We start from the raw sequence: 19,838 nt of genomic DNA, 5'->3' as shown, positions 1-19,838 counted from the left end.
ATATACACACCTCCCTTGGGTCTCAGCTGGCTTTATGCATATCCAAGCCAGGGCTGGCAGACGTTCTGCACATGGATGGAGGCGATTTATTTGATGTGCACCATCATTAGAAACACGGCCTAGCTGTGAGCGTGCTCATTCATCGGCCAAGCTGTGAGCGTGCTCATTCATCAGCCAGGTGACATGTGAGCTGCGTCTGCACAAGTGCCCAATTGACAGGGAACACTGCTGGCATCACAGGGTAGCAAACAAGGGTATTGCCTGGGGTCCCATGCCACAGGGCCCCAACAAATGTAAGTTCCTCAGGCTTCTGTCCTGGAGGTGGAGTCCAGAGCACAGGCTTCATAGCCGGGGTTGCCGGTCCATAAATTTACAGACAGTCTGTAAAAAGCCAAAATTGGACGTGTCCATAAAGTCCCTTTAAAAAATTTAGGTGTCCATAAATTTCAGAAGTGCAATAACATTTCAAAACAGCAGTTACTCTATAGCAATTAAATCTCTTCGGTGCTGCTTCAGCCATTTGACTGCGGAGCAGTGGAAATTGGACGTTTTAGTTGTTTGTTTAGCTCAATGGTTGAGGGGAAAACTTCCAGGACCATGACTGACTAAATGAAAGTGAATTAAATCGCGCATTGTTCTTGTGATGTATGAATGACAATGATTACTTTCACTTTTGGCCGTTTGTCCTCTTAATATAGTATAAAAATTGTCCATTAAAAACTTGTCTCATTTACGGACAAAATGGGAAACATTTAATTTCTGTGGGTTGGCAACCCTGTTCATAGCATCCTAGAAGAGACCTCGGGAGGCCAGAGTCCAGCTCCCTGCTCAGAGCAGGACCAGCCCACCTAAATAACCCCAGACAGGGCTCAATCAAGCCGGGCCTTAAACCTCTAAGGATGGAGATTGCACCTAGCTCCCATGCAGTGGGGCTACAGCTTTCTTCCCTGGGCCCCAGAGAGTCTAATGCTGGGCAGACCCCCCCCCCCCCCGAAACCTGTTCGGAGGCTCCTGGGAGCCCCAGGCTGTGACCACTGTGCTAGGGGGTGTAGGCCCTGCTAGCAGGGGGACAGAATACACCGAGTAGGCCTGGGTCACACTTGCACAACTCCACTTGCAGGCCGTAGGAGCTGGGGGTCTCAAATCTGCCCTGCGTCTGGCGTCCACCATGCTTACAGGCTTGTCTAGCTTGCAAGTTGGGGTGCAGATCCAAAGCTCTCCAATGGGCCATGACCAAGAGGCTGGGGAGACCTGGCCACTGTGCACTTTAACCTGCTCATGTTTGAAATGGGATTAAAAGGCTCTGGCCAAAATGGCTCTGCTGTTACCAGGAGAAACTCTTCCTTGTCCTGTCTCTTTAAACTTTACCCTGTCTCACTGCAGACTTCTAAGGCAGCTGCTTTGCAGCAAGGGCTGGAAATCTGGCAGGAGTGAGGAGCCGCCGTAGTGTCAGATGGGGTTTGCTTGCTGCTCCCATCCCGTGCTCAGACCTGCCGAGCTAAACCCTCTGGAAGCTCAGTTTGTTTCTTCCCACTCGCTCAGGCTGTCTGCGCTGATCGTGTCTCGGTTTGGGGCTGAGCAGGACTCTTCCTGCAGCTGCCCCTCCTGGCACTAAAGGTTGGGCTACACTGGTTAAACCCAGGGCTGCCCTGTGCCAGGCAACTTGGGCTCTAGGACACTGAGGGGGGAGGATCCCGGAGCCTGTGCTGGAGCCGGAGCCCATCTTGTAGTGACACCTCTGAGGCCTGTGAACCTGCCAGTTGGCCCAGGCCAGCCACGGGTTTTTAATTGCAGTGCGGACGTATCAAGGTGCCGGGCACGAGAACTGTGTGGTGCACTCCAGGGAGAGGGGGTGCGACAGTCCAGGCAGTGTGAGGGCTGGCTGCCCTTGGTCCCCCCTTACGTGCACGTGCACCCCCCAGGGCCTGGCGTGGCTGTTAGCTCCCCTGGCTTGGGAATAGGAGCCAGGGGCCGGAACAGTGCGAGGGCAAAAGGGTGGAACTGCCGAGCACATCCCCCAGCGCAATCAGGAGTTAATCTGGATGTTCTGACAAACGGCTGTGAAGCAAACAGCGAACGGTTGCCATTTCCCTCTAGTGGGTGCTGGCCTATAACGGGGAGAACCTACTACTGCTCCCAGACCCTCCATTAGTCTCAGCTGTGGCTGAGTTGGGTTGCATGGATAAGGGACGTTCTGGTGCTTTGCAGCTTCAGAACCTCCGTAACCTGACTCTCTTCAGCCTAGGATTTCTGGATGCCATGCCCCATACATCCTGTCTAGCTGGAACAGCCCTTAAACCCCCCTTTTTAGCCTTAACCAGCTGTGAGTCGTTAGCATCTTAACACCTGGGTCTGACATGCTGCAGAAACACTTGCTGGGAGCCAAGTTACATTTTTTGCTGATTTTGCAGATCTCTGAAACTTGCAGCCCTTATTTCTAGCGGCAGGCAAGGAGAAGCCCGCTGGGAGCATGAGCTATATTACCAGCTGCCTCGCACATCTAAAATGGACGGGAACTGTGGGGCTTCTGCAGGGGGCTAATATGCCCCTTCCCCTCCCCCCCCCCCTTCCCCCAGCCTGGGCCTGAAAGCTGGGCTGTAGGTATGGGGTGGGGGAGAAGGAAGGAGCTTTCCATTGACTTGTAGTAGGCCTCTGGCTGCTCTTAGGCAGGGTTAATTTGCGCCGGGAGACCTGCCTGCTGGCAAGTGAGAGATGCTCACCAGCTGCTAATATCCAAGGGGAGAAGCCGTAGGCGCTTATGCAGAATAAAGGGGAAGGGGACTTCAGTCACTAGAGCAGGGAATGGGTCACACTCCTGGCTTCATTTCTGCTCTGTCTCTTCTCCCCCCTCCTTGGCCCCATTTGCCATTAGCCTGCACTTGGGAGTCCCGTGCACAGGGATGGGGACAGATTTTGCTGGGCCCTGGGCCCCCAGAAAGGGTAGGCTTCTGGGTGGAGGGGGCGGGGCTAGGGCTAGAATTCTTCTGTTGCCCTCGCGGTGGCTACAGCAGGGCAAGTCGGCTAACGTCCTCTCGCGCCCCTAAGCCAAGGCGCCAGGCGACCCAAGCTGGAGGTGGGCCAGGCCTTGCTGGACCCTCTCCGCCGGGGAATGGTGCCGCTGCGGTCGGGGCCTTGTTGGCTGCCCTGCCTGCATGGGGAGCTGGTGCTGCAGCTGCCTGTGTTGTCTGGATTCCTGCTCTAGGGCCTGGGCTGGGCTGGGCTCCAGTAGGGATGGAAAGTCCCAGTTAACAGGTTCCACGTTGGGTTGACCTAGTGTCTAACGGGGTGAAGTGAGATCTGGTGTGGGGGCAGCTCCAGCCTGGTTAGAGCAGCCCCCAGTGCCATGGCAGGCAGGAAGCTGCTCCAGACCCCACCGGTGAACTGGAACCACTAAGCTTCCCCGGGTTAGGGTGCTGGATGACCTTTCGCATCCCTGGTCTCGGGCAGCTGGCTCCTGCCCCCAGCCTGGGAAGAAGGGCGAGGTGGTGTGCGGAGGGAGAGCTGCTGCTTTGCAGTGTCCGCTCTCTCCTCTCCCCCCCCCCCCCCCCCGGACCCCCTCTCCGCTGGCTGTATGTGGGTGTTCTTCCTGCTGCCGGCGCCTCGGGGCAGGAGTCTTACCGCTCCCAGCTCCTCAGCCTGGCTCTGAGGATGGAGAGCTGCTTTCGGCTGCACAGGGCCCAGGCATCCGCCAGGGTAGCAGCATCGCCCCATGCTCAGCAACCCTAGACGGGGGTGCATGTGTCATCTGGCTCTGCAGCCTTGTAAAAACCTCCCAGGTTCAGAGCAGGGCTTCCCTTGGGACTCCAAATGGAGACTCCATGTCACTGGCGAGTCACAGCCAATAGACGGGGGAGAGATCTAGGCTTTAAACGCTAAACGCCTCCAGGAAAATTTTAGCAGCTGGACCAGGCAAAAGGGGATCTAATCTTGAGACTGTTTCACTGACTATAAATCCAGGAAGTGGCAGGAATAGTGCAGCCAAAAAGAGCAAATTTAGTCATCTGGGGTATGTCTACACTACCCCGCTAGTTCGAACTAGCGGGGTAATGTATGCATACCGAACTTGCTAATGAAGCCCGGGATTTGAATTTCCCGGGCTTCATTAGCATAAAGCCGGCGCCGCCATTTTTAAAAGCCGGCTAGTGTGAACCCCGTGCCGCGCGGCTACACGCGGCACGGGCTAGATAGTTCGAACTACGTAGTTATTCCAAACTATCTGTATGCCTCGTGGAATGAGGTGTACAGATAGATCGGAATGGCTACGTAGTTCGAACTATCTAACCCGTGCCGCGTGTAGCCGCGCGGCACAGGGTCCGAACAAGCCAGCTTTTAAAAATGGCGGAGCCAGCTTTATGCTAATGAAGCCCGGGAAATTCAAATCCCGGGCTTCATTAGCAAGTGCGGTATGCATACATTACCCCGCTAGTTCGAACTAGCGGGGTAGTGTAGACATACCCTCCGGGACTTAAAACAAGGTAAATTCTTATTAATGGCTGGCAAGAGCCGTTTCTACCCCGATTAACCCCTTAAATGGATCCCTCAGTCAGTGAGCTAGCAGGCTTGGGTCAGGGTGTGTGGGGGGGGGGGTAGGTGTGTTCTTTTGAGCCTCTCCCCTGTCAAGGTGAAGTTCGTATGCCAAGGTGAGGTGTTAACACCTCGGAAAATTCCATTCTCTAAACCAGTGTTTCCCAATTTTATTTGGCTACGGAACACTTTTCAGCTTAAAATAATTTCAAGGAACCCCTAGGGTTCCCAGGGTAAAATTTGGCAAGGAAAAAACCCCAAAAAAACACACACAACCCAAACCCGTCAATTGGTCGAGCAAAAAAACCTGCAAAATATACTGTCTCTAAGAGGGGGCGGGGCAATGCCACATTCTCTCGTGGAACCCTTACTTTCCCTTCGCAGAACCCTGGGGTTCCACGGAGCACCAATTGGGAAACACGGCTCTAAACCAATGCCAAGTACGTTACCTCACCCTGTCTCAAAGGTTACTGCAGGACCAGGGAGGCTTCCAAGAATGAGGGCCCTGGGAGACCCTGGTCTGCAAGCCTCTCATGAGTAAGAGGGGACGTCTGTGCTCTAGAGGTGGTAGTGAGACGTCTCGCCTGTCTCGTGGCACAAGACCAAGGGACGTTCCATCATAAAGGCAAAACCGATGAAAGGAAATGCTCCCGCACGATGTCATTGGGCCTCACTGCTACAGGCAGGCACTTGGGCAAAGACCTTAAATTTCCAGGTGAGGCCTGGACCTGAGATGCTCAAATATCCAGACTTGGTACCAACAGCTGTTGGAAAGGTTTGAAGTCTGTATCTAGATAGATAGAAGCTGAGGAGAGCTAATGGAGAGGGTACTCTCTCTCCCCGCCTAATGCTGGGGCCGACTTCAGAAGAAGGCTGTCTGGCCAGCACTGGAAGTTGCCGAGATGCGGTTCCAGGCGAAAGATCTGGTTCAATTTGACTGCTCCGGTCCCTAGCCTAAAAATGTTCCATGATGTTCGTTCTTCATGGAACCTTCCAACTTCTGTCTTTGCCAACCCGCGGGTCAGACAAGCCCAATCACCCCTTTCTCTTCCAGAGCGGCTTCCTCCCCTTCCTTCCCCTGCCCCAAAATCGAACCTGCTGCTCTTTCTCCAGTAGAAAATGCTGAGAACAAAGTCCTCTCTTCTGGCCCTTGATGAATGCCTGCCTGCCTGCCTGCATTAGGAGGAAGAGCTGAAGGCTGAATTGAAGATGCTATGGGATGCTAGAGTCATAAATTATTGATCTCCTATAGATGAGTCTTATGATCTGCATGATACTAACGAGTCTCTTCTATATCTTGGGGGCTCCTCCTGGGGCAATACCAGGTGTTACTAAGTTTGGCATTTTAATGCTGGTTTTCAGGGTTTCAGAGGGGAACTCTCTTGTCTTTTAACTCGATCCAAGCTTGAGGGGTTCCCCGTCCCCAGTAAACGCTGGCCCAGATGCTCACTGGGCTGGTGTTATAGCAGGTATCTGCTTTCTCTGTGGCTCTCCCAACCCTGGCATCTCTTAAGTGAACCTGAAACTGTTCTGAGAGCCTGGTGCCAACCCTAGGCCTCGCACGGTTGCTTCTTCGCATGCCTCAGCAAACACGAGTCAAGGGGGTTGGTTTGCAAGCTCTGGGGAAGAAAATCCGGCAGCGACTCCAATAGCAGCGAAGGAGGTGAATGCAGCAGTGACTTCAGCTGCATGGACTGGAGGGGAGTTAACCTGCCTGGCCGAGAAACAAGCAGAGCTGATTCTTGGTACATGGTGGCAAGTTTTGTGGGATTTGCCATCTTGGGCCCAGTTTCTGGCATCATGGGAGCAGAGGAGAAGCTCAGCTCTTCCAAAAGGGAGTTTCCAGCGCTTGCAGCTGCAGGGAAGATGGCGCTGGGGCAGGAGGTGGGGTGAGGAGAAATGTAACCAAAAAAGGCAAAGTCCATATCTGGGGGCTTGATGCATGACTCTAAAAGCAGTGTTGGGCCTGGGTATTAACCCCCCCCCCACACACACATCTTACCACCAAATACCTCCTAGTGATTCTGTTGGTGACTTGCTTGTGAGTTCACGCACAGCTCATCTGGTCCAGGCAGTGGAGGTCTGTGGAAGTGTGATGCAGACACTAGGACTTGTCTTGTCTTAAGCCACCCAGCAGTTGCTGTCAAACACTGACTGAGTGGTGGTGCTGCCTAGAGGGGAGAGGCCAAGCTGCAGCTGCTTTGGCAGACGGAGACGGTGGCTACTCGGATGTGGATGTCTGAGCACTGAGTGCCCAGTTTTGTGCCAAGGCAGCATGGCAATCTCCCCCCCCCCCCACCTCTCACCAGGTGACTCCTGCCTGGGCCAGACGGAATCCAGGCATCAGCCTTGCAGTTGTCAGCTGGCCACTGGCCTAAGGCGGGGGGCACGGCGGTGGCTGGAGAAGTACCAGGCAGCTTTGCTAGGCCCCTCAAATGAGGCTGCTGTCATCTGGCCTGGGTGCACAGAGGCTGCCTGCCTGCAGAGACTTGCTTGGTTCCCTGCAGATGCTGGGAAGGTCTTGTATGCAAACTGGCAGCAGGGGTGGCTGCTTCATGGAAGCATCCTGAGAGCCAGGCCTTGCTGCTCCCCTATATTGCAGGAGAGCTGGTCTTGGAGCAGGCAGCTTCCCCCTCTGCTTGTGCCAGACAGATCATACGCTCACAGCCAGTGTTCCCTGTAAGCTGGGCTCTTGGGTGGCTACCTAGGAGAGATTCAGATGTTGCCCTGCTGATTAACAGAGCGCCTTCAGCCGGCAACATGTCTGTGCTTGTGGTGCACATCTGCACAGGCCTTGGTGCATGTAACAGAACTTGTTCTGCACATGGATGGAAACAGCTGGGGGGGGGGTGTGACGTAGTGGGGGTACTTGCTGGGCTGTGGTGACCTCTGCTGTCTGGAGCAAGACCCAGCAGGGAAAACCTTATTATGCAAAGGTGACTCCATACCAGTTGAACCAGCCTACCCCCCATGGGGAGAAACAAAGGGAGGTGGATTGCTGCCCTGGCTGGGGGCAGGGCTTGGAGAGGGGGAGTTGGTTCCTGGCTGGAAAGCAGGGGAGAAGGAACTGGGGAAGGGGCTGGGATTCCCCTATATCAAGGAGGGCACTGAGGCCTCTTAGCCCCAGTTCCTATAACTAGATTACATCTGTGCTGTGCTGTATCGTGGAGAAGCAATAAACCACCCTCAATTCTACTGGCTGGTGAAGTCTGTTCGTGCCATTCCGGGGCTGCAGGAGACTGGGGAACCCCAACGCGCCGTCACAGGGGGTGCAAAGCTGGGCTGTTCCCCAGGAGCCGTAGGGAGCTGAGCTGCAATGGGCTATTAAACAGCATGGAGCGAGGGTCCCGGTGGCTGTGAACAGCCAAAGTTCAGCTGCCAGAGCCTGGAGGAGGGAGCCAGTGGGGGAGGCCAAGTGTCCCAGCCCAAGGCTGCAAGCTGAGCTGCTCCCGCTGCTTGGTTCTCGTCCCCGCCTCCGCTACCAGCCCATCCCCGCCCTGCCAAACGCGCCCTGCACTGCCCATCCGAGGTGGCGACGAAGGGCACAGCTGGGATCCCAAGTGGCCTCCTGTAGGAGTGAAGGGGTCCCCTTCTCAGTGCCCTCCCCTCACCTGCCGGGTGCTGCCACATGCCCTGGTTTGACGGGGCTTCCATCCCGTGCAGGGGCTAGATGGCTGAGCGCCCCACTGTACAAACAGTGCCAGTGCCCCGCCCCGGGCTTAGATCTGCCCCTGCCCAGTCGCTGGGAGAGGGGTTAGAATCATGGAGCTGGCAGAGACCTCAGGAGGCCAAGTCCAGCCCCCTGCCCGAGGTGGGACCAACCCCAACTCAATCAGCCCAGCCAGGGCTTGGTCAAGCCCAGATGTAAACCTCTGGGGTGGCTCAGCAGAAGCGGCCTTGTTCCTCCCTTGCATCTGACAGCAGCTGCTTGTCTTGTTCCCGGGCCTCCCCGGCTTTCCCTGTAGGGCGCCCGGGTCTGGGTCCCTGACGCCCAGGAGGTCTGGAAGCCTGCGGAACTAACCAAGGGCTACGAGGAAGGGGACGGCTGCCTCCACCTCCGACTGCAAGATGGCTCGGTAAGGCAGGGAGCTTTCTGGCCCTACATAGTAGAGGGGGGCTGGCTTCTCTGCCCAGAGGCTCCTCTGCCCCTTCCGCAGGACACGCCTGTCTGGCATGGTCACTGGCTCCGAGCACAAGTGGCCGGGGATTAGGGTGACCCCAGATCTGGGCTTGGGCGTGGGAGGGGAGGTCCCAGCTTGCCTCTGTCAGAGGCCTCCTAAATGCCTTCTAGGCTGGGCTGCTGATCTCCCACGGCTTCCCTCCTCTCAACAGGAGCTGACCTGCCCCGTCGGCCCCCAGCTGCCCTTCCTGCGCAACCCCGACTACCTGTCGGGAGAGAACGACCTGGTGGCGCTGAGCTACCTCCACGAGCCGGCCGTGCTCCACACGCTCAGGGCTCGCTTCCTGGAGACCAACACCATCTACACCTACTGCGGTGAGCGCCTGCCGGGCTGCGGCTAGACGCCCGCCCCCTCGGCTAGATGCCCACCCCCTCAGCTAGAGCAGGCTCCCGGGGCTCTTCTGTGCTGGCAATGGGGGAGTCCTTGAGCTCTGACTCCAGTGGCTGGGGAAGGGGCGTGAAGGCCGGACCCCGGGTTCCATGCCTGGCTTTCCAGGTGATGGGAGACCAGACAGGCTCCTAACCGCCTGTCCCCACACCAGTGGGAGGGGCCTTCTCTCTCCCCCTCCAGCTGCCATTTTACAGCAGGCAGGATTTGGGCATGGTGGGGAGGTTCATGCCAGTGCCTTGGAGACAGCCAGTTAGCACAGTGGCTGTGCACAGCACATACCAGCCTAGGCGCACCTCCGAGCTGGCTCCAATGCCCCATCCCACCCTATAGAGCTTCCTTTGAGGTGCTCAGGGGTCCCCCCCTGCAGTCAGCATCTCCTGCCCCACCTCTCTGCTCCTGGAGGAGCTTGACTGTTCATTTCACCCCTCGGCCCCAGGTATCATCCTCGTTGCCATCAACCCTTACAAGCCGCTGCCCATCTACGAGGAGCCGGTCATCTACGCCTACAGCGGCCAGTGCATGGGCGACATGGATCCCCACATCTTCGCCGTGGCCGAGGAGGCGTACAGGCAGATGTCCAGGTGAGCCGAGCACCTGCTGGTGTGTGTGCCCCTCACCTGCTCTGTGCCCACCTGGAGTGACTGGGGGGCTGTGTCTAGACTGGCCACTTTTTTCCGGAAAAGCAGCTGCTTTTCCGGGAAAAACTTGCCAGCTGTCTACACTGGCCGCTTGAATTTCTGCAAAAGCACGGACGATCTCATGTAAGATTGTCAGTGCTCTTGCGGAAATACTATGCTGCTCCCGTTCGGGCAAAAGTCTTTTTCCGAAAAACTGTTGCGCAAAAGGGCCAGTGTAGACAGCAGAGACTTGTTTTCTGCAAAAAAGCCCCGATCACGAAAATGGTGATCGGGGCTTTTTTGCGGAAAAGCGCGTCTAGATTGGCAGGACGCTTTTCTGCTAAATCTAGACATGCTTTTCCGAAAATGCTTTTAACGGAAAACTTTTCTGTTAAAAGCATTTCTGGAAAATCGTGCCAGTGTAGACGTAGCCGGGCAGAAGAAGCCCTGGCTGCTCTGGGCCCCTGGCTCTCTAATGCTGCATCCCCCGGGCATAGCGGTGGACTGTTGCCCCTCGTGGAGCTGCCAAGGGGACTTAAGCTATGTTAGGAGCTTGTGATCGTGTGTAGTAGGCTCCATGCTGGAGGTCTCTAGAGCCTGCCCCGCTCCAGTAAAAGGCGGTGGAGAGGGTCCTCCAAGATGCCTAGAGAGGCCATGTTGGATGCAGCCAATCCAGGCCCGTTTAAAGGGAGCTGCAGGGCCAGAGTGAGTCCAGTCTGCCAGCAGGGACGGGATGAGGGGTGCTCCTGGCTGGCTGAAAGGGCTGGGCAGAGCCATTACTGGCAGGGACCAGGGGAGCCAGAAAATAGCTTTTGGCTTGTGCTGGGACTCCCTGCAGCCAGGCATTGAGGTGGCCTAGAAATGTAGAGCAGCAGTTAATGGGACACAGCCCGTGGCTGCTGCACTAGGGCAGGATCCGGAGCTGTGGGCGGCAGCAGGGAGAAGTGACTCTGGGCAGAGGAAGGGGACTGGAACTGGCCATGCAGGTGCGGTGGTGGGGCAGGCTGCAGGGCACCAGGGAGTGGGTACTGCGGGAGGGGGGTTGGGTTTTGTGTGACTTGGCCGGAGGGCTGTGGCGTGACCCTCCTGACTGGTGTGGGGGCCCTGAGGGTAGAAAGCTGCAGGCATGGGGGTGAGCTGCTCAACCAGGGGGCACTGTGCCACCCCGTTCCAGATCTCCAGTAATGCCACAGGGCAGGCAATCCGGGGCAGGGGTCGGCTGGTTTCCTTGCTCAGGGGAGAAGAGGTGAAACTGGAAGTCCAGGACCCAGGCGTGGCAGATGCCACCCCCAGAACTGTGCCGCCAAGCCCTGGCCAATGGGAGGAACCCGGTGCCCTCTTGGAGCAGTGCAGCGCTCGGGAGCGATGGAGGCCGAAAGGCAGTCGAAACCGGACACCTGCCTTGCTGGAAGCCCTGAGTCAGGCCAGCAGGGGCAAGACTGACCCACAGTAGAGCAACGCCCTCAGCAGCCCCCGTCTCCTCCTGGGGCCAGGAAGCCTAGGGCTGTGCGCCTCTTGCTGGGGGGCAGATGGCCTGCCCCTACAGTGGGGGAGTTGGCTCCAACAGGTGCCTGAGGGGAAGGGGTGGACTAGGGGCTGGCCTCCCCCAGCCCTGTCTTCACCCATGTCTGGGGGCAAAGTCCAGGAGAACCGAATACAGTGGAAGCAGTGGGGGTCCCTGAACTCCCCATTAAATTCTGGAGAGAAACCCAGTCTGTTCGGCCCATCGGTATTCAGGGCTGGGGTGCTCTCGAATTCTAGAGAACCCATAAGGCTGGATGGGAGAGTCTGAAATGGCTGAGACAGACTGGCTCCTTGGCCGCTTGTCTCTCCCTGGAAGTACATGGAGCAGCTCTGTCTGGGGATGGGCATGTTGTGGTGTGAGGCTCCTTAAATGAAGGACTCTCCCAAACTCTGGTTTTCCACCTGCTGGGCCCTGGAGGGTTCTCCTGGCGCTTCCAGAGCAGACTCTAGGGCAGGGGTGTCCAAACTTTTTTTCAAAGAGGGCCAGATTTGATGAAGTGAACATGCGTGAGGGCCGACCATTTTGCCGGACATTCTTTGAACCATTCGAATTAAATGCAAATTAACTATTTTATGCAAAGTTTATTGCAAACGGCATACTTTTCATTTCGTCACATGGATGACAAATCTAAACAGGTGTTAAATCACTCGGCCCTTCATATCTGAAGGCCAGAGGAAGAAAAAAATCCAGGAATCTGAAATATGTCAGGAACATTGTAAAGTACATTACATATTATTGGTAATAAAGGTTGTCTGTCAACTTTTAAGTTCAAAAAATATGAACAGGAACATAACACCAAGTATACATGTTGTGTCCAAATATATTTATAACTGATTTAGACCAACTGAGATTTTACAATGTATTCATCTCAATACATATGGATTCGTTGGGGGCCATAAAAGATAGATATTGCCAAATTACCTGGGGGGGGCCGTATTAAACCGGAACACAGGCCGCAATTTGCCCGCGGGCCGGACTTTGGACATTCCTGCTCTAGGGGCTTCTCTTGGCCCCGACTCATGGGCAGCTCTCCCAGCTGGGCCCCGTGGGGTGGGGTGGGGCAGGCAGCTGCTGCTGGCAAGGGCCCCTTCCCGCTGAGTCCCGTCTCCCATAGCAACCTTGCCGCCCGCAGGTACAGCAGGGACCAGTCGCTGATCATCAGCGGCGAGTCGGGGGCTGGGAAGACGGCCTCGGCCAAATACGCCATGCGGTACTTTGCCACCGTCGGGGGATCGCTGAGTGACGCCGGCATGGAGGAGAAGGTGCTGGCTGCCAGCCCCATCATGGAGGTAGGTGCCGCTTTCCCGGGTGCACCCAAGAGGAGGGAGAAGCGAGGGCCGTAGGTGGGGAGAGGGATCTGTGTGGCCTCCAAAGGGCCAGGCCAGGAGGGCTCCCCAGCCACACCTGGGGGCAGGCTGCTGTGCTCTGAGTGAGGGGGGGGGGGGGTCCATCTTTTAACAGTGAGCAGCAGGGCTCAAACTCAGTTGAGACTGGGCTGTAGTGACCCCCTCCCACTGCTCCTGGGCTTCCCTGGCTCCTTGGGGCCGCAGGCGTGGGCTTTGCCGGAGGGCTGGGCGCTGCAGGGTTTGGCCTGGAGGGAGATGCTCCTCCCTGCCCCCAGGAAGCATGCAGCTGCCCTTGGCACACCCTCTCTGGGGGCCGAGAGAGGGGCTCTTCCTCCTGGGCAGGGAGTCTCTGGAGCAGCCTGGCTGGGGGCCTGGGGTGCATCACTCACTCTCAGGCTTCCCTTTCCCTTGCTGGGCCATGGCTCCCCTCTGAGGGAGGCCCAGCCGCTGAACGCCTGCCCTCCGGCTGGCGGCCCGTCATCTGGGCCGGGGGAAATGCTGCTCACAAGGCAGCTCCCTGCATGCCCCCCCCCCCCCCCCCCCCCCCCCGAGGTCCATCGTCTTGACCGGCTTTCCTCCTGGAAGCGAGCAGCCGCTTCCAGCCTGGGCGGTTTATTCCCCTTGTCTGTGGGAGATGCAGAATCCCACCCTGGGCTTGGGTGCTGTGGGGCCGGGTCCCTGCTAAATGGCCCCCCCTAAGGGGGGGGGGAGGGGACACAGGCGGCAGCTCCCGCAGCTGGGGGGCTGAAGGGTTTGGCGAGCGCTGCAGGGGACTCCCCGCTGCTCTGAGGGCCTGGAGGGGGAAGCCCCTGCCCTTGCTAGCTGGCAGGCCGTCCCTGCGGGCTGGGACCTTGAGGCTTCTCTCTGGCCCTAGGCCCATCAACGTGCGTGTGCGGAGGGGCTGCCGGGCAGGCTGAACGGGGCTGGGAAGGGGCCCCTTGGGGTGGGGCGCCGGTTGCTGCAGCGTGGGAGCCAGTGGGCTGGCCTGACCGGCCCCAGGCAGAGCGGGGCTGGCGCTTGCAAGCGGCAACGGGAAGAGTCTGTTTCCGCTGGCTCCTCCCCCACTGGCCCCAGCCAGCCGCTTGGCAGCGCTTTGTGGGGCTGGGCCAGGGACCCAACACCTTGGGTGGCCAGGCCATATGAGAGTGGTGCTGTGAGCCTGTCTGCCAGGAGCTGGGCCCAGATCAAGGGGACAAGAGGTGCCACCAACACCCTCCCCACTGCAATGAGTCCATGACCCACATGGAACCTCCCCACAGCAGCTGGAGGGTCAGGACCCAGTGTCTGGGAACACTCAGGCACACCTCACACTGGCTGCTTCTCCTCAAACACCGCTAGGAACGGGGAGCGCTCCGGGCTTGCAGACTGGCCCTGGGCATGGCTAGAGGGGAAGGGTAGGGTGCATAGACCCAGGACACTGGACTAAAACTCTGGAGATTTAGGCTGTACTCCCCAGTCTTACTCAGCGGGTCAGTGGCAGAGCTGGGAAGTCACCCCCTGCCTTGTTTCCCTACCTGTAAAGTGGGAGGAAGGATGCTGACCCCTTGGCCAGGTACCTGGAGATGTAGGGTGCTCCACTTCTGTTCCAATCAGGCTTTTGGAAATGCCAAGACCACCAGGAATGACAACAGCAGCCGTTTTGGGAAGTACGTGGAAATCTGCTTCAACCATGAGTATCGCATTGTTGGGGCTGCCATGAAAACCTACCTGCTGGAGAAATCCCGCCTCACTTTTCAGGTGGGTCCTGGTCCGGGAGGGAGCATGCTGGCTGGTGAGGACACCAGGGTGTTGCTGAGTGCGCAGCTGGGTCCAGCTCCGAGCCCTGGTCTTTCAAAATAAACCCCCTTTACATCAAAATAACAAGCAGCGCGTCCACACTACCAGGCCCGTTACTTCGAAATAACAGGCTGGCTATTTCTAAATCTGTTCCCCTGATTTCCTCGGAATAACGTTTGAAAGAAGCGTTATTTCAAAATAGCAGGATTGTGGATGCACCGCTGCTATTTTCCAATAACGACTCCCAAGAGTCATTCGAAGTAATTACCCTCCAGTGCTTCCTGGGGCTCTAAGTCGAGGTAGCTCGTCCATGATAACAGAGCTTGCCTCGGACTCATTTTGAGGCTCCCCCCCCATTTCGATTTTGTTTCAGGCGTTACTTCACGCTTAGTTACTTGGAAATACTTTGGGCACGTCTACACTAGGAAATTGAGGTTGGCAAAGCCCCTTGACAGTAGGGATGTAAAATCCCACTTAGGGTGTGTCTAGACTACAGAGTTCTGTTGACAAAACTATACCTGCGTCTACACTACCGCTGAGTTCTGTCGACGTTATGTCGACAGAACTCAGAACTCAGCAGTTTTGTCGACGCTGGTAAACCTCATTTTACGAGGCATAACGCTTTCTGTCGACAGAAGGTGTTATTGCATGTAAACTGTCCTTTGCGTCTACGCTGCCATGTCGACAAAGCAGCTTGCTTTGTCGACAGAACTGAATGTAGTGTAGATGCTCTTTGTCGACAGTATCTGTCCACAAAACTTCTGTCGACAAAACCCTGTAGTCTAGACGTACCTTTAGTGATTAACCAGCTAAACTTTAGGGTTAACAACTAAGTGGGATCCCGGGGGAGCCGCTTCAGCCCAGTGAGAGCAGCCCCCAGTCTGTGGGGCTGCCGGCTCCTGTTCCTGGGTGCTGGTTAACCCAAGGGTGGGCGAGCACTCCAAGAATTTGGTATGTGGTCGAGGGCTGCACTCTTCCATGATATTAATGGAGCAGGTGTGGGGTCGGGGATGGAGGTGGGTGCAGAAGGGAGCTTGGGGCAGGACTGGGGTGTGGGGCTTGGCTGAAGGAGGTAGCTGTGACCTGGGGCAGGATCCGAGAGGAGGGGGCAGAGGGTTTGGGTTGTGGGGGGAGCAAAGGGTTGAGGGAGGGTCTGGCCAGGAGATTTACTGAGGCAACCCCCAAGCCAGCAGGTTTCTCAGGCAGGCTGCCTGCCTGCCCAGCCATGGCGGGGGCTGTATGGGTCTGAATAGCTAAGAACCTGAGGAAGGGGGGAGGGATACTTTATAGGCTGCTTATTCAAAGTCAGCCCCCTATTGGCCAGTTTCTGGCCAATGGGATTGTTTTGGGGATGGGGACCGCGAGCAAAGCCTCTTCTCCCCCCCCCCCCCCCCCCCCCCCAAGTTTTGTGGCTGTTCAAAGACAAACTGCACCCGGAGCCACATTTCTGAACCGAGGGGATTAGGGATAAACAGGTGACCTGCTCACATCCCTGTTGATAGACAGCACTGGGGTGGCTGGTACTTCCCCTGCTTGCTGGGACTGCAGCCTTGCCAGGCTCTGGCTCTCCGCATGCTGCGGAACTGGGCTCTGGAAGGGCTTGAGGGGCGGGTACTTCAGCCTTCCCCACTCACGCTCCCTTAACCCAGTGCAGCTGGGGTGGTGGTGTCAGGGTTCCCCTCGACGCTGCACCCCCGTAGCAGCAAGAACAGACTCTGCCAGCCAGTAGAACGGGGGTTTATTGCTTCTCCAGGCCACAGCATGGACATGATGTGTCCACGGGAGGCTGGGCCAGGATGCCTCAGACCCCTTGAGATGGGGTCCCTGGGCCCCTAGATTCCAGCCCCTCCATAGTCTGTTTCATGGTTCCAGCCCCAAGACTGCCCCTCTCCCCGCACGCTCACTTCCTTTTCCATCCCTTCCCCTAACCAGTGGACCTGGTTTGATCATTGTCGGGGGGGCCCTCAGGTGCCCCTTCTGGGCAGTGCTTACAGACAGAGGCCAGTAGGGGTCACCCACAGCCCCATCCTAGCAACCAGCAAGGCACTGACACTACATCACACCTGGTCACTGCCTGCAGCTTTGTACCAGTCCTTCAGTGCAAACTCCACAAACAGCAGAAATCTCTAGTCACTGTGTGGTGGGGAGGGCGGTAGGAGACTGCAATAAAATGGCAAGTGAATTTTAATGTTGATAAATGCCAAGTAATGCACATTGGAAAGCACACAATCCCAACTATGCATACAAATCGATGGACTAAATTAGCCATAACCACTCGATCTTGGAGTCCTTGTGGCTAGTTCTCTGAAAACATCCACTCCATGTGCAGCAGTCAAAGCAAACTGTTAGGAATCCTTAAAGGGAATAGAGAATAAGACTGACTATCTTATTGCTGCTATAGAAATCCATGGTAAACCCACCTCTTGAATTCTGTGTACAGATGTGGCTTCCTCATGTCAAAGATATAGTGGCATTGGAAAAGGTTCAGAGAAGGGCAACAAAAATTGAGGGGTTTGGAATGGGTGTTCTCTGAAGAGAGGAGACAGTCTGGGACTCTTCAGCTTAGAAAAGAGGAGACTAAGCGGGATATGATAGAGATCTATAAAATCATGACTGGTGTGGAGAAAGTGAATAGGGAAAAGTTATTTACTTGTTCCCATAACATAAGAACTAGGGGTCACCACATGAAATTGATAGGTAGCTGGCTTAAAACAAACACAAGGAAGTACAACTTCACACAATCTGTGGAACTCCTTGCCAGAGGATGTTAAAGTCCTGGTCTTCACAAGGTTCGAAACAGAACTAGACAAATTCATGGAGGTTAGGTCCATGAATAGCTCTTAGCCAGGATGGGCAAGGATGGTGTCCTTACCCATTCCCAGCTTCTGATGGAGGCTGACTGGGTGGGATCACTTGATTGCCTGTTCTGTTCACTCCCTTGGGGGGCACCTGGCATTGGCCACTTGGTCTGACCCAGTGTGGCCGTTCTTATGAAGTGCTCCCATCTTGTAACAGGCTCAGGGACTGGCCCAATCCCCTGTCCAGGACTGGGGATGCATGGATGGCAGTCAGTGTTGAAACCTGATGGACACAAACGGAGGAACTAATAGGGGAAGTGGAGGTGGGTGACAACCTGGGAAGAAGTGATCATGAGATGGTAGATTTCAGGATCCTGACTAAAGGAAGAAGAGTAGTGAATTACACACCTTGGACTTCAGAAAAGCAGACTTCGACTCCCTCCGAGACCTGATGGGCAGAATCCCCTGGGATGCTAACATGAAGGGGAAAGGAGCCCAGGAGAGCTGGCAGTATTTTAAAGAAGCCTTAGTGAAGGCACAGAGAAACCATTCCAGTGCATAGCAAGAGAAGCAAATATGGTAGGAGACCGGATTGGCTTACCAGGGACATCCATGGGGAACTTGAGCACAAAAAGGAGCTTACAGAAAGTGGAAACTTGGACAGATGACTAGGGAGGGGGATAAATGTCTAGCTCGAGAATGCCAGGGGGTTATCGGGAAGGCGAAAGCGCAATTGGAATTGCGACTCTCAAGGGATGTGTAGGATAACGAGAGGTTTCTACAGGCACGTTAGCAAGGAAAAGGTGATCAGAGAGGGGGTGGGGCCCCTACTGGATGAGGGCAGTAACCTAGTGACAGATGATGTGGGGAAAGCTGGAGTACTCAATGCTTTCTTTGCCTCTGTCTTCACGGACAAGGTCAGTTCCCAGACTAATGCGCTAAGTGATGCAATGTGGGACAAAGGTGGACAGCCCTTGGTGGGGAAAACAGGTTAGGAACTATTTAAAGCGAAAGGTACATAAATTCATGGGTCCGGACTTAATACATCTGAGGGTACTGAGGGAGTTGGCAAATGTCATTGAGGAGCCTTTGGCCATTATCTCTGAACAACCGTGGGGATTGGGAGAGAGCCCGGATGATTGGAAAAAGGCAAATGTAGTGCCCATCTTCAAAAAAGGGAAGAAGGACAATCCAGGGAACTATAGGCCGGTCAATCTTACCTCAGTCCCTGGAAAAATCACGGAGGGGATCCTCAAGGAATCCATTTTGAAGCACTTGGAAGAGGGGAAGGTGATCAGGAATAGTCAGGATGGATTCACAAAGGGCAAGTCGTGCCTGACCAATCTGACCAAAGCTTTGCTAAAGTCAAGGTATAGCACGTCCACTGACTTTCCCATATCCACAGAGCCAGTTACCTCATCATAGAAGTTATGAGGTAACTAACTCGGTGGACATGGGAAAGTCAGTGGATGTGCTAGACCTTGACTTTAGCAAGGCTTTTGATATGGTCTCCCACAATATTCTTGCCAGCAAGTTAAGGGAATGTGGATTGGATACATGGACTGTAAGATGGATAGAAAGCTGGCTAGGAGATTGGGCCCAGCAGGTAGCGATGTCAGGTTGGCGGTCGGTTTCTAGCGGAGCCCCAAGGTTCAGTTCTGGGACCAGTTTTGTTCAACATCTTTATTAATGACCTGAATGAGGGGATGGATTGCACCCTCAGCAAGTTTGCAAGCAAGCTAGGGGGAGAGGTAGATATGCTGGCAGGCAGGGATAGAGTCCAGAGTGACTTAGAAAAATTGGAGGATTGGGCCACAAGAAATCTGATGAGATTCAACAAGGACAAGTGCAGGACTCTGCACTTGGAACGGAAGAATCCCAAGCATTGGTACAGGCTGGGGACTGACTGGCTAAGCAGCAGTTCTGCAGAGAAGGACCTGGGGGTTACAGTGGATGAGAAGCTGGATATGAGTCAACAGTGTGCCCTTGTAGCCAAGAAGGCTAATGGCATATTAGGGTGCATTAAGAAGAGCACTGCTGGTAGATCTAGGGATGTGATTATTCCTCTTTCTTCGGCTCTGGTGAGGCCACGTCTTTAGTATTGTGTCCAGTTCTGGGCCCCCAATTACAGGAAGGATGTGGACACACTGGAGAGGATCCAGCGGAGGGTGACCCAAAATGATTAGGGGGCTGGAGAACATGACCTACAAGGAGAGGCTGAGGGACCTGGGTCTATTTAGTCTGCAGATGAGAAGAGTGAGGGGGGATTTGAGAGCAGCCTTCAACTTCCTGAAGGGAGGTTCCAAAGAGGATGGAGAGAGGCTGTTCTCAGTGAGGGATGGCAGAACAAGGAGCAATGGTCTCAAGTTGCAGTGGGGGAGGTCTAGGTTGGATATTAGGAAAAACTATTTCCCTAGGAGGGTGGTGAAGCACTGGAATGGGTTCCCTAGGGAAGCGGTGGAGTCTCCATCCCTAGAGGTGTTTAAGTCTCGGTTTTACAAAGCCCTGGCCGGGTTGATTTAGTTGGGATTGGTCCTGCCTTGAGCAGGGGGCTGGACTTGATGACCACCTAAGGTCTCTTCTGATTCTATGATACTTCCCCTAGGGCCCTTTCTTGTGTGTATAAGATTGAGCCTGGATTCCTGTTGCTGATGGAGACTCAAGGCTCCATGGAAGTCTCA

The 19,838-nt window shown here is 55.5% G+C and overlaps 1 protein-coding gene across 2 annotated transcripts in view; it reads left to right on the top strand.

Annotated features, from left to right (window-relative positions):
- LOC102444310 (unconventional myosin-Vb-like) overlaps positions 1-19,838 on the top strand; it is a 61,281-nt gene that overhangs the window by 8,832 nt on the left and 32,611 nt on the right. For both annotated transcript variants that reach the window (XM_075903261.2, XM_075903259.2), the window contains exons 2-6: positions 8,490-8,600; positions 8,857-9,019; positions 9,532-9,676; positions 12,370-12,526; positions 14,177-14,320. In XM_075903261.2, coding sequence (XP_075759376.2) covers positions 8,490-8,600; positions 8,857-9,019; positions 9,532-9,676; positions 12,370-12,526; positions 14,177-14,320 — 720 coding nt within the window. The remainder of the gene's footprint in view (positions 1-8,489; positions 8,601-8,856; positions 9,020-9,531; positions 9,677-12,369; positions 12,527-14,176; positions 14,321-19,838) is intronic.

The sequence above is a fragment of the Pelodiscus sinensis genome, chromosome 32 (assembly GCF_052426305.1).
Source record: "Pelodiscus sinensis isolate ZL-2025 chromosome 32, ASM5242630v1, whole genome shotgun sequence".
In the NCBI taxonomy this organism is placed as follows: Eukaryota; Metazoa; Chordata; order Testudines; family Trionychidae; genus Pelodiscus; species Pelodiscus sinensis.
This window is presented reverse-complemented; position numbering and strand designations above follow the sequence as displayed.